Genomic DNA, 14,870 nt, shown 5'->3' on the forward strand with positions numbered 1-14,870 from the left:
TTTAACAACAGGATAGTCTGTAAGTAATTGGAGCCAAAATTAAAATCTGGTCAAAGTTGCCTACAAAAAACAAAACCTACGATCTTCACAGTTTATTACATATTAATATGTTCTTTAAAGTTTGAAGAATACTGCTTTGAAAAAAATACTTAAAGCAATTAAAAAATTTAAATGGGGTCTATCCAAAAGAAATTTTAGTTGCTTTTAGGAAACTGAAGATCTATAAACCAGCTGAAACAAATTATTTCCAGTGAGAAGCCTGAAATAGACCTTTTAGTCAAAGGAAAAGCACAGAATTCCTTTTCTAAACTTATGGGCCAATCCACTTAAGGTTAAATACTAGAGCAATTAGAATTCACATTAATAAGAGAAAGATGCTCACTATCATGGCTTTTCCTAAATTTACCTATAAATTCAAAGGAATTCTATACACCGACATAGAAATGTATAGTTTTTTCCAGTTTATCTGGAAAAGTATGCTGTGATGGTTAATTTTGTGTCAACCTGTCTAAGTTATGTAGTGCTCAGCTGTATGATCAAACACTAATCTAGATGTTGCTGTGAAGCTGTTTTTTAGATGAGAGTAACATTTAAATCAGTAGACTCTGAGTAAAGCAGACTACTCTCGATAATGAGTGGGCCTCAATCAATCAGTTGAAGGCATTAAAAATAAGAACTGAGGTAGAAGGAATTATCCTCAACAGTGCAACAGAGAAACCCTGGCCTGAGTTTTTAGTCTGCTATCCTGCAAATGCAGACTCAGGCCTACAATGTTAACGCCTCCTGAATTTCCAGCCTGCAGACCTGCCCTACAAATTTCAAAATTGCTAGCCCCTACAATTGCGTGAGCCAGTTTCGTAAGGTAAACCTATCTTTCATTCAACAATCTAGATAGACAGATGCAGATGTAGATACAATTACTGGTTTTGTTTCTCTCGAAGTCCTGACTAATACATTTCATGATAAATGAAGAAAGTTGGAAAAAGTATGAGGGGAGTTTGAAAACAGTTAAGTGGGAGGGGGAGAGACGGGACACTAGGAAATGAAAGACAGTCTGTTACAAGAATAATGATGATGCAGAAATAAACAAATATATTAGTGGGACAGAACAGTGTCCAGAGGTAAGACACAGAAACATATTGGAATTTAGTGTATAAAAAAGTAGTGAGGGAGAACTGGCTATTTTCAAAAATATAAAGGTTTAACTATCTTGAACCATATTCTAAAACAGATTCCAGAGGGACTAAACACACAATCATAAAAAAAAACCTTACTAGAATATAGAATTCTTTTTTAATACAAATGAGTTTTCCTAATCACAACATAAAACAAAAAACTAATAAAACCAAATATATGAATTTATGTTCATATGCGCATGCAAACAGGTATGCAAGAATATATACAAACAAATCTGTTCAAATCTACAGCGTGGAATTCTTCCCTTATTTTATAACTTTCTCTATTACCTGTTTTGTTTTTTTTTTCTACACGTATATATTTCTTTTTTACTCAAAAAAATGTATCCAACTTTTGTTTAATCAGTCATCACTCATAAATCACTAAGATATAATGAAAACTGTTATTTACTACGTGCATTTTAATTTAGACTATTGGCAATAAAGTCCTTCTGTTTTATAGTTAGGATGTTGGAAAGAATCAGAAATTTTAAAGATGATGAAACCAAAGGCATCAGTCCTGATTTTCAAACTTTTGAGTTTTTTTGCAGTGAAAACTGAAATGTCATATGATGTTTTACAAAGTCATAAACCAAATAAAACAGACAAGAGTGAAGCTGTTAGGGTTAAATTTCAATGAGAAGCTCTAAGCTGTTCAGCATATCCATATCCTTAGTGGCAGCTTCTTAAAGACGCCTAAGAAACCACAGGCCCGATAGAGCAGCTGAAAGACACTGACCTAACTCAAATCCTCTTTTTTGTTGTTGCTTGTTTTTTAGAGACAGGATCTCATTCTGTTGCCCAGGATAGCGGCACAATCATGGCTTACTGCAGCTTTGAATTCCTGGGGCCAAGCAATCCTCCCACCTCAGCATCCTGGGTGGCTAGGGCTACAGATGTGACCATGTCCAGCTGGTTCCCAAACCCTCATATAATATATATATGGTAACTAAGGTTAAAATGCACACACACACACACATATTAAAAATAATATATTTTATATATTTTATATATTATTAAAATACCCATACATTATTAATACACACACACATATATTAAAAATAAACACAGACGGGGTCTCACTATGTTGCCCAGGCTGGTCTCAAACTCCTGGGTTCATGAGATCCTCCCTTCTCGACCTCCCAAAGTGTTGGGACTATAGGCATGAGTCACCACACTTGGCTGTCAGGTTTTTTTAACAGCAAAAAACCGAAAGCAATTTGAATGTCTATTAGTAGTGCAATGGCTGAACTGTAATGTGCTCATGTAGTGGAATACTATGTATTACATGAATTCAGTAAAAATGTAGATCTAAATCCACTATTAACGTTAACAACAACAAAAAAGATATAATAGTATTAACACCAAAACAAGTGGGTATGTATTATAATCAATTAAAAGCATGTATCTGTAGGAAATTAATTCTGAAAAGATATAAGGCAAAATGTTACACAGTAATCCCCAAGTACTGGGGTTAATGAAGAATTTTCTGTTTCCTTTACTCCCTAATTTTTTTTTTTCACTTTTTTCATTTTACACTAGCAAATTCAGCTTCAAACCCTGGAAATTTTTGCAGTGAGCACACATCGCATTTAAAACCAGGGAAAATAATCGATGTTTTGATGTTGAGGGGGAAAATCTCCCAAATTACAAAACAACATAATGAACAATCCACAGAAGGGATAACTTCCATAATTCAAGTTGAGTGATATAAATGGTGGAGTGGGTTATGTGAGAGAAATATACCTTGTCAAATGCAGTTTTCTGTTCAGGTGGGGGGAAAGCAGCTTTTTGTTCAGATGGTTGTGTAGGAGTTGTCTTTAACTGAGCTGTGATAGCCTGAACCTGAGCCATCACAGCATTGTCAAGGGCAGGAGACTGTGGTTTTGGAGGCTGTTGAAAAGTCTGAAGGATCTGCTGAAGCTTAAAGAATGGGAAAATCAATAAATCACAGAACAAAGTATAATCATACTATCAAAAGTTAATTTAATTAAAAAGATGTCTTAAAGGTGATTCAAAGTAGCACAGGCACAGAATAAATTGGGAAAAAATTCTTTTACTAATGGTTAAATTTGTTGTGAATGAATATATAGAGATACAATGGGCATTGCTTAAGGTTAAAAATGTATGCTGACAATGTCAATGATATAAGATGATGGTCAAAGAGAAAAGAAAATACACTAAATTGTGAACAAGGTAAGCATAAGTTTTCTAGAAAAATGGAAAAATCCTCTCCGTTACAAATAATTTTGAAATCCATCAGAAATGCTAGAATTGTGAGCAACATGAGCCACTTAGCAGTTCTGAAGTTGTGTGTTGTTCCCTTGTTTATCACTTCTACATTTTCCCTATTACTCCTACATTACTTCTCGTGAAGGCTTTTCTAGTTGAAAAGCAGATGTATTTTCTCCTTTGAATGTGCTTATTAACGAAGAACAGAAAACAAGAAGTGACAACAGTACCTAGTCCTGCAAACAATTTCACCTTTGAGTAGACAGTTTACCTGTTGGCCTTGAGTTGTCTGAAATAGCTGAGCCACAGCAGCAAAAGCATCAGAGCTGGGCAACTGTGGTACAGTTGGGACGGAGTTTGGAGTGGCTTGTGCGGGAGGTTCAGAAGAAACTTTTACTGGAGGTGGAGGTGAACCTAAAAAAGAAAAGGGCATTAAGGCCTAAAAACAAGTTAATCTACAAGTTTTCCTAATTAAGCTTCTTCGCTAAAATAACGTTTTATCCAATTTAACACAGTATAAAATATATAGATTGTGGCACTATAGTTCATACTGTAACAACTACCAGAAAAGTAGACCTTTATTATAAATAGAAATTATGGAAAGAAAATCGTACCTTCCAAGATGTAAACTCAAGTTTCCTTCTTATAGAAAAATTCCATCAATACAGATAAACTCTGACTGTCTCATGTGCAAAAAATTATGCCATTGTGTGAGCTCACAGATACATTTGACCATACCTTCATTATTGGTAACATTTTCTGCTACTGGGGCTGCATTACTGGTTCCTGCTGCCATGTCCAAAAGAGGTTGAATAATTTCAATTTTGAACACTCCATTTTTTTGCCAAAGGTTCAGCACACGAACTATTTTACTCTGTTATGCATGGGGAACACAAATATACAATGAATATTTGCATAAATAACCTATTATACTCTTACAAAAAAAAAAAAAAAAAAAGAGAGAGAGGAAAACCCCCTAGGCTAATATTTCCATACTATGTGTGTTTCATAAACGGGGGGAAAAAAATCAGAAATACAACTTGGTTAAACTACTCTAATTAGTCTTTCTTCAGTGGTATCATCTAGAGTAAGGAACAGAGAGGGACAATAGATCCAGACAATAAAAAGAAATTTATTTGACATTTTCATTTTATTTTACTTATGGTTACAAAGAAACTCTATTACTGACACACACAAAAAAAGCTATCTTAAAGAAGTAAATGAAGGAGAACTTCTTGAGAGTAATTATAACAGCTAAAATATTTAAGAAACTGGCCTGTAATCAAAATTAAAATTATGTGGCCAAGTAAATATGAAGGAGATCCAGAGAAGATGTTATTCATGGGCACAACTTTTATCTTTACTTAAGGAATCATCTTGGTTTTGGGTGTATTTTTCCCATAACAGCATTCTTCCAAGAATATAAAAAAAGCATCTATGACACTCCAATTTATATGCTGTTTATTGTAAATGTCTCTGTTCTTCATTATTCTGAGTATGTTTACTAGTATAATTCCCCCTCCTACTTATAGTCAGCTACTGTATCTGTAATGTTTTTCTACTTTTATATAGTATGTTGTAAAGCCAACTGTATACATAAGGAATTAAATACTGTAGTCTGATTGCTAATGAATACCACTTAAGCATCAGCATCTCTAAATGTTGGGGAAGAACATCAGTTATTGGCCCTTTCTTTCTGGAATAACCAACAATCAGATGATAGCTGTCTTTTTCTACTGCACAATTTCTTCCTTACTCAACTACACAAGCACATCTTTCCAACGATACCTTCTTTAAAGATGATGTTCTTTTCTTGTTATTTTTTAAAAATTTTACTTTACTGTGGTAACAACACTTAACTGAGATCCACTCACTTAGCACATTTTTAAGTGTACAATGCAGAATTGTTAACTATAGGTACAAGGTTGTTCAGCAGATCTCTACAACCTATTCATCTTGCTTAAATGAAATGTCAAACCGTTGATTAGCAGCTCCTAATGTTTCCCTTACCCCCGTCCCTGGCAACCACTATTACACTCTTTGATTCTATAAATTTTGTTCCTGTCATATTTCAACAGTATGACTGAGAATCCTAAAGAACTCATAAGAAAACAGATAAATATGAAACGACCACTGAAGAAAAAACTGTGTTATGTTTCAACCTCACAGACATCGCTATATGAAAATCTTATCTAGTAATACAGTAGGCTCCAAATATCTAATATACATTTAAAATAATATTTTTTTAAAAATACAAGTTTTAGTTTAAAAATTAACTATACCTTATCTTCAGATGGACAAAGATATAAATATTGGAATGTGGCGGTTATGTTTTTAGAGAATCTTGGCCCAAAAACATCTTTATCGGTTCCAAACTGATGACGAGACTGTCGCACAATTGAGTCAATTACATATAATCCTGGAACCTTGTATTCTGGTTTACACTGCAAGGATAAAGATGTAAAATCAGTACAGAAAAAGCAAAGTCACAATCTGACACCTACTATTTTCACATTCATGAAACTTTTCTATATCCATCCAAAGGTTGTTTTTAAAAAACTACGTGAATGCTTCAGCTCTCTAAATGGCTAACTTGTCAAACTGCCTATGTCTATATGGAACTACCATTATTCTCTTGATACTGCTGACCCCCAAGGTTTTACCCTTCTTTGATTTCTCTGCTTCCCTACACCCAATGTCCCAAAATCAACATTACTTTACCAATCCTTAAGCCAGTTCCATACAAATTCACCTATTATGGTAGTCTCTACAATTCATCCTGCTCAAAAAGGTAATTTTTACCTTTCAAAATTAACAAAACATTTTAAAATGTATCAATTTTAATTCTATTAAAGTACAGTACCAAATAAAAATTAAACAGTGCTGGGCGCCGTGGCTCACGCCTGTAATCCCAGCACTTTGGGAGGCCAAGTTGGGCGGATCATGAGGTCAGGAGATCGAGACCATCCTGGCTAACACGGTGAAACCCCATCTCTACTAAAATACAAAAAATTAGCCGGGCGTGGTGGTGCGTGCCTGTAGTCCCAGCTACTCGGAGGCTGAGGCAGGAGAATGGCGTGAACCCAGGAGGTGGAGCTTGTAGTGAGCCGAGATGGTGCCACTGCACTCCAGCCTGGGCGACAAAGCAAGACTCCGTCTCAAAAAAAAAAAAAAAAAAATTAAAAGGAGAAGTTGTTTTTGGCTTACCAAACTGACAACAGCAGAGAAAAGCAGAGAAACAGACACCTATATATATTTCTGGTGGTAGTGGAAACAGGTATAACCCTTTATGGAAGACAATTTAGCAATAAAAGCAAAGTCTTATTTAATCCACCAATTCTACATCTAGGAATTTATGCCAAAAAATAAAAAAATTAGGTCGAACAATTCAGAAAATGGCCACGTGCATCATGGTAACAACCGCAGAGAGTATTTTGCAAATGTTTATGATAAACTCTGTGGGAAAAGCAGGCTAACGACCAGTATTATACCCATTTTTACTTTTATAAATGTACACGTACATAAATAAAAAATAAATCCAAATGTATTAATAAATATTGCAGTAATTTGGTGACAGTGCCTCTAGGTAATTTTTTCCACTTTATTTATTTGTACTTTGATGTACTATATGCAAAGCGTTTACTAACCTTTTTTTTTTTTTTTGCCTGTTGGAGCTTTAACTTTTGTACCTAAGCCAGTATACAAGGGCCATGGATTAGAGACATTTTTATAAACACTGATTAGTAGGTACTACATGTCATAGCTCCAGGTCAGGGGTTAAGAACTAAGTCTCTGTTCTCTATTTTCTACTGAGACAGATGTATGCTAATCACACAGTTGTAAAACAACAGACAACTGAACTGAAAATTTTATTCTGATGGGAAAAGGGAAAAATTGGGAAAATTTTACAAAGTAGTTTCATTTGAAATACTCAAAGCTGAGTTAAACGCCTAAACGTCAATAGCAGTCAATGCAAGGGGTAGAGTAAGCACTTCAGGTTTAGGGAAGGGTCATGACCAACATATAAGAAACTGCTGTGAGTTGAGTGCTAAGTTCACAGTAAGTGAAGTACCAATTAATGGTACCGCTAAAAAATTTGTTTTTATAAACTTCTAGTGATTAAAAAGAACCTCTAGTGACTACATTTTATGAAGTGGCTTTAGAAACAAGCATCCAGGTTAAATTTACAAAGTCAATTACAAATCATAATGTAACTAAAATGAGGTAATAATGAGAGATAGTTACCTTTTTGATGAACTTTTCTACTATTTGAACTACATGCTTATAAAGCTGAAAGAATTAAGAGAAAATTACTGTTCAGTTTACATATTTCTGCATTTCCTGTAATTAGAAAATACTTAAAACTCTGAAATCTATACAATTTAATTATCAATACTGAATGAACCATGAGAAATACATAATCAAAAATTAAAAAAAAACTTAAAAACAAATCAGAGAAAACAAACTAAAACAGAAAATTACAAAATTCCCCAAACAGAAGGTCCTTTTCTTAAATTTTAAATCAATAAACCTTCATGAAGCAGAATATTTGGCAACCTTATGGGACAAAACCAATGGATTAGAGCTAAACAATGTAGTTTCTAAAACAAGTCACATTTTAAAGTGTGATACTGGGTAAGACATTTCATTTCACAGAGCTTGAATTTTTTCTCTTTAAAAATGAAGCTAAATAGTTGGTTTATGATAAGGAATACATGAAAATTTAAAAAAACTGCTTTGAGGCTGGGCATGGTGGTGCACACCTGTAATCCCAGCTACTCGGGTGGCTCAGGCATGAGAATCACTTGAACCCGGGAGGGGGAAGTTGCAGTGAGCCGAGATCCCACCACTGCATTCCAGCCTGGGCGACACAGTGAGACTCCATCCCCCTATCCCTGCCAAAACCAAACTGCTTTGAAACAATATGTTACAATGCAAATGTATGCTTATCATGTACCTTCAGCAAAGGCTGGTTAGAGCTCTTTGATTTAGGCCTGAACTAATTCACAAGTTGACTTCTCATGTTTAAAAGTAAAAAATATTTTCAAAATTTCAAAAACATTTCTCAAATTGATTTATTTTGTCATTACCTTAATAGCTTTAATAGCAGCTTTAGTGATGAGAATCATCTTGGCTCTAGAGATGGGAGGTTTCATATCCATAAGTGAAAAGAGCTTAAAAGACAAAAAAAAAAAAAACCACAAAACAACACTTTAAAAAATCTTTTGAAACATAAAGTTTAACTATTTGGCTAGTAAATAACCACCTTTCCTACATATCTGCATCACCACCTGGAAAATACAAATGGGGTGGGGGGGGAGGGAGGTCTTAGCAGCTAGGGCAGCAGGAAGAGCTTTGGTGGCCAGGCAGCCCAGCTTTGTGAAGGCTCTTGGTGTGCAGGTACCCAACACACACACCCCCACTGCCATGATACCCAAGAAGAAGGTCAGCTCTGCCAAAGGGGTGGTGAAGGGGTAGTGAAGAAACAGCCCAAGAGGCAATTGGCATGGCTGTCAGCTAAACCTGTTTCTGCCAAAGAGGAAATGAAGCTGAAAAACAGCAGCAGAGAAGGATAAATCCTTAGACAAAAAAGTGCACACAAAAGGGAAAGGGAGGGGGAGCAACGAGAAAACAGGCTCAAGTGACTAACCAAGAAACTAAAGATTTACCTGCAGAAAATGGAGAAACTAAAACCAATGAGAGTCCAGCCTCTGATGACGCCAGAGAAAGAAGCCAACTCTACTCAGTACATACCATGTCTTATCAGTGGTCCCTTCATCCCACTTTTTAATGTATAAATGCTTTTTTTTTTAAAGAGGTAAAATCATTCACTGGTTATTTTTTGGTACAACCAGAAGAGAGTGTGGGATGTTGTATTACAGGAGGCTTTGACTGTCTTGGATGTCTGCTTAACATTCCACAGATGGGGGGATTACTTTTTATATCCTATGTCTCTACTAAATATACAAAAATTAGCCGGCCGTGGTGGCATGCGCCTGTAATCCCAGCTACTCAGGAGGTGGAGGTTGCAGTGAGACAAGGCTGCGTCACTGCACTCCAGCTTCGGCAACACAGCAAGATTTTGTTTCCAAAAAGCACAAACAAATAAAAACCAAATTTAACAAATCTCACAACAGTAAATCTACAGCCGTCAGGTGCTTCCATGAAACTTAACCACATACTTCTCTCAAAGGGTTAAATCCAACCAAAACATAAGGAGAGTCCATAGAGGGTTATAAAGATAAAATCCTGACATTAAGAAACATATCTAGCTTCTTATTGTTTTTGTTTGGTTTAACCATAAGCATACACTTACCTGGGACTTCCAAAAGATATTGTGAAGTTTCAGAGATTCCCAACATTATGAAACTCATACGAATCACATTTCCATTCTTTCAATTTATGTCAGTATTCCAAATATGGAGCCCTAGGGTATGAACCTTTACCAGACCACTAGCTAAGAGGCTGGCCTAAAACACGAGTGTTTTCTGAGAGTAAACAGCCCCACCTAGCAGTGTATCCTAAAAATTCAGACAGCTTTCACACCTTTTCAAAACTATAGACATCAGTAACAATTTTAGAAAAGGTATGGAATGCCAAATATAATCAATAAAAAACCAGATAACTACTTAAGCAGAAAATAATATGATTTTCCATAAGATACAGAAAATGGAGAAAACACTAATATATGAACACAGGAATTCATTTTAATAAAAAGATTCTCTAAATAAGGTTGTGATTCTTCATTGTATTACTCCATTTGCCAATGTAATAAAAAAATTCTCTTTGAGAATAAAATGCTAACTGAAAGGCAATTAGAAAAGAAATAGTAAGGCCAGGTGCAGTAGCTCACCTGACGACAGGAGTTTGAGACCAGCCAGGCCAGCAAGGCAAAACTCCATCTCTACTATAAATACAAAATGGTGGCAGGTGCCTGTAGTCCCAGCTACCTGGGAGGCTGAGGCAGGAGACCCGCTTGAACCCAGGAGGAGGTTGCAATAAGCCATGATCGCGCCACTGCACTCCAGGCTGGGCGACAGAGCGAGACTCTTTGTCTTTAAAAAAAAAAAAAAAAAAAAAAGAAAAGAGAAGAAATAGTAAATCCTTAAAATTATATAAACCAGTAAGAAACGATTTAACATATTTCAACTTAAATACAAATTCTAAAAAAACAACACTGCATGATTCATAAATATGTAGCATACATTTATAAAAGGTATATTCTATGTTACAAAATCTATTTATAAGACAGTTGCTTATTATTGTTCTATTTTCTATACCTTAACACAGCAAAAGGGCATGCACAAAAAAACCAAAAACCAAAAAACAAACAAAAAAAAACCCATGGGTTTTAAGAATGAACACGCTCACACACATTTAATTCTTGGGTTGTCTCCACAACTCTTAAATGATTTCTGCAAAAATCCCGACGAAACTAGGAACCCTCTCTTCCTTGTTCTCAACCTCCTGAGCCAAGACCACTTCTTAATGTGATTCATGCCAAACACTTAATACACTACTATATTTTGAATAGATTAAATCTTTAATAATAAAGTAGAAGCAATAAAGGGCCTTTCCCTGTAGAAAGTCAAGAGGGTCAGGATGGTCAGGAGGCCAAGAAAAGGAATCTAAATGTATATCCAAGGCAGTCTGGAACTTTCATGCAGGTACAAGAAACTTATGTCAAAATAGCCACAAGATTATTTTATAGGAGATGAACAAATGTGACTCCCTGTTTACTGCTACAAACCAAAGCTTTGTGTGAAATCTCTATGCGGAGGGTGGGTAAGAAAGCCTTCACCTGTCTGTTCTTTTCCTGATCCCTTCTCCTCATTCCTGAACTGTAGGAGACTGAGGCCCATCGGGCACTGGTTTCCCCATCACTGGGGGGTGGGCATCTATTTCATGATTGATTTTGCTGAACCAGGTACTTCCTTTCCCATTTTCTTTTCTTTTTCTTTTTTTGAGGCAGAGTCTCACTCTGTCGCCGGGGCTGGAGTGCAGTGGCCGGATCTCAGCTCACTGCAAGCTCCGCCTCCCGGGTTTACGCCATTCTCCTGCCTCAGCCTCCCGAGTAGCTGGGACTACAGGCGCCCGCCACTTCGCCCGGCTAGTTTTGTATTTTAGTAGAGACGGGGTTTCACCGTGTTAGCCAGGACGGTCTCGATCTCCTGACCTCGTGATCCGCCCGTCTCGGCCTCCCAAAGTGCTGGGATTACAGGCTTGAACCACCGCGCCCGGCTTCCTTTCCCATTTTCTAATGATTTTCTAACATACAAACTCACTGTTTTCCCTTCCCTTCTCCTTTCCCTGGGAAAATAGCAATGAATAAAGACTTATTTGGTACTGAAACGTCAAAAAAAAAAAAAAGAAAGAAGAAAGAATGAGCAACAGTAAGAACTTACTTCTCTGATCATTGAAAGCTTAAGAGTAAATTTTAAGGAAGCCTAACCCAGAGTTAATATTCATCTAATCCCTCCAAAAAGCACTTCTTAATCATTTCAGCAGTAAGCGACTCACTAAATTAACAGCTAAATGAACACACAAGACAGACTAGTGTAGCTTCTAAGAAAACGCTCCATAGTCTCTACTTAAAGCATCATAATGTATTTAAAAAATTAAAGACTATACCACATAACAGTATAACCATCATTCAGGCAAAAGACCAGCAAGAGAACCATCAGGTACCATAATCTTGAGACAGTTGCAGAGTATTATTACATTCCATAAAGAAAATATTATTTGGAAAGAGAAGAGGAAATCAACATTTGAGTGGTTATCAGGCAGCAATGAGTTTAAGTGATATGACATGTTGTACTTTTTACTTAATCATGTTAACTAAGGCAGATCTGTTACATCTGTTTTGAGATAATACTCAAAAAGGGTTACATCTGTTTTAGATGATGCCTAGGCCACGATCTGAACTAAAATTTTCTGATTCTAAAGTTCACACTCCCTCAAAACATACCCATACCCGATACAATGCTGCATACAGACTAAATTTGTGCAGAGACCATCAACTATGATAGGGAATATAGGGGGGAAAAAAATCCAGGAGGGCCTTTGTGCCTGCCTGTATACCGTTTGGATTCAGGGATAACAATGAAACATACTGAATTTAATTTGGGATGCCTACTAAATACCAGGCAGAGAAAGGAATATGGATCTTGAATGTATAAGAGATCCAGGCTAGAAACTGAAAGGTTATAGAACTATGAGGACAGGTTAGAAGGAGCCTGGAGTAAGAAGGGACCCAAGAACATACATACCAGGCTGGTGCGGTGGTTCACAACTGTAATGCCAGCACTTTGGGAGGCCGAGGCGGGCGGATCACCTGAGGTCAGGAGTTTGAGACCGGCCTGGCCAACATGGTGAAACCCCATCTCTACTAAAAATACAAAAATTAATTGGGTGTGGCGGCACGTGCCTATAGTCCCAGCTACTCAGGACGCTGAGGCACGAGAATCTCTTGAACTTAGGTGGCGAAGGTTGCAGTGAGCCAAGATGGTGCCACTGCACTCCAGCCTAGGATACAGAGCAAGACTCTGTCTCCAAAAACAAAAACAAAAAACAAACAAAAAATCACAAAACAGAACAACAACATATATACCAAAAATTTCAATGCAGCAGAGAAAAAAACCTGCAAAAATGAACACCAGGACAAAGTAGAATCCCAGAAATTAAAGACATCTGGCATAGCCAAATGCTACAAGAGGTTCATCAGGATGCAAAGCAAATCTTGTTCATTTAGTTTGGCAATTAGGTGAATGCAAGTGACATCAGTTTTTGAAAGTGATTCCAAATTCCAACTGGTTAAGGAATGAGTGGCAGGCAAGGAAACAAATGCATTTTTGGTTCATTTTTCATTAATTCAACAAATATCTGAGAGCTTAGTAAATGGCAAGCTGAGAAGGAGACAGGACCATGTTTCAAGGCTTTTTTATAAGTGAGCACCCCTACTTACTTCTCGGGAGTTCAAGTGATCCTCCCATCTCAGCCTCCCCAGCAGCTGGAACTATAGGCATGTGCCACCCCACCAGAGAAGTTTCTTTTCAGACTACTTCTATTCTCCTTTACCAACATTTTTCTTAAAATTTCAAGCTGTGCATTTGCATTTGACATAATTTATAAAGAGAAACACTACAGGCGAATACAGATTTTTCAAACTTGGAGGTGTGCAAAATCACCTTTTAACACTCAATGAATGCTGTTAATATTTTATTGACTTATTTAATGCGCAAATTCATCAAACAGTCTCCACCTTTTGCAAGACAAAAAAGCTCCCTGATACCTACAGCAATGCCTTCACTCGACAGATACAGAAATCCAGAAATTATGCTGATGTACTTTGACATAAAGGATATAAATTGATATACTTTCCTGGTAGGCATGTACACTGACACTGTCCATTTGGACAGAAATAGTAACAGCCTTTATGGTGAGGCAGACGTTATAATTCCATTTTACAGATGACAGCACTGAGGCTCAACAGTCTGCTCAGATATAAAGTTAATTAAGTGGCGTAATTCAATCTGTAATCAACCATTTCCCAAAACTCTAATTCTTTTAACTAGTACCTAACAATAACAAAATTATTTCAAATATATTAGCCCAGAAAAATAGTGTACAGATAGTAAAGATAAAAAGGACTGTACAGTTACATTAAGTGGGAAAAAATTGCAATGTAGACCCAAACTAGAAAGTAATATACTAACATATAATTGTTATGAGGAGTTGAACCCAAGAACTTTTTAATTAAAAAATTTAAGTGGCACAGAGGTATAAAGTGACGTGCCCACCCAAGCAACAAGTTAGAGGCGATATAAATTACTAAAATAGTGTCAATTTTTTGATGCTTTAAAAGACCCTACAATATTGAATGTGGTGACTTACGAGAAAAGTGTAAGCATAATTTATTTAGATGATCAAATTTCAATTTCTCAAGACTAAAAGATCAATACACTGTTTTTATGTTTTAGAGCTCAATTTTATCTTAGGGCATGAGGGACAGCTTTAAATAGCCAGCATGTTATACATTCAGAAATTCCTATTTCTGAATATTGACTCATGCAAATATTTCCAGGTAAGACATGGGCCCTCTACTGTTGCCAGTTCTGCTGAGTTTAATTCTCCCATTTGTTTGTTGCTTTTTTTTTTTTTTTTTTTTTGAAAGTCTGTCTCCCACACTGGAGTGCAGTGGCGGGATCTTGGCTCACTGCAACCTTTGCCTCCCGGGTTCAAGCGATTCTCCTGCCTCAGCCTCCTGAGTAGCTGGGATTACAGATGTGCATCACCACACCCAGCTAATTTTTGCCTTTTTAGTAGAGATGGGGTTTCACCTTGTTGCCCAGGCTGGTCTTTAACTCCTGGCCTTGTGTGATCTGCCCACCTCGGCCTCCCAAAGCGCTGGCATTACAGGCATGTCCTGATTCTCTTTTTTTTTTTTTTTTTTTTTTTTTTTTT

The 14,870-nt window shown here is 36.6% G+C and overlaps 1 protein-coding gene across 1 annotated transcript in view; it reads right to left on the bottom strand.

Moving 5' to 3' along the window:
- SCAF4 (SR-related CTD associated factor 4) overlaps window positions 1-14,870 on the bottom strand; it is a 63,709-nt gene that overhangs the window by 28,563 nt on the left and 20,276 nt on the right. Inside the window, 6 exon segments of the mRNA XM_017883888.1 lie at window positions 2,922-3,098; window positions 3,679-3,821; window positions 4,146-4,281; window positions 5,690-5,851; window positions 7,653-7,697; window positions 8,498-8,581. Coding sequence (XP_017739377.1) covers window positions 2,922-3,098; window positions 3,679-3,821; window positions 4,146-4,281; window positions 5,690-5,851; window positions 7,653-7,697; window positions 8,498-8,581 — 747 coding nt within the window.

The sequence above is a fragment of the Rhinopithecus bieti genome, unplaced genomic scaffold, assembly GCF_001698545.2.
Source record: "Rhinopithecus bieti isolate Rb0 unplaced genomic scaffold, ASM169854v2 scaffold_13207, whole genome shotgun sequence".
Classification (NCBI taxonomy): Eukaryota; Metazoa; Chordata; class Mammalia; order Primates; family Cercopithecidae; genus Rhinopithecus; species Rhinopithecus bieti.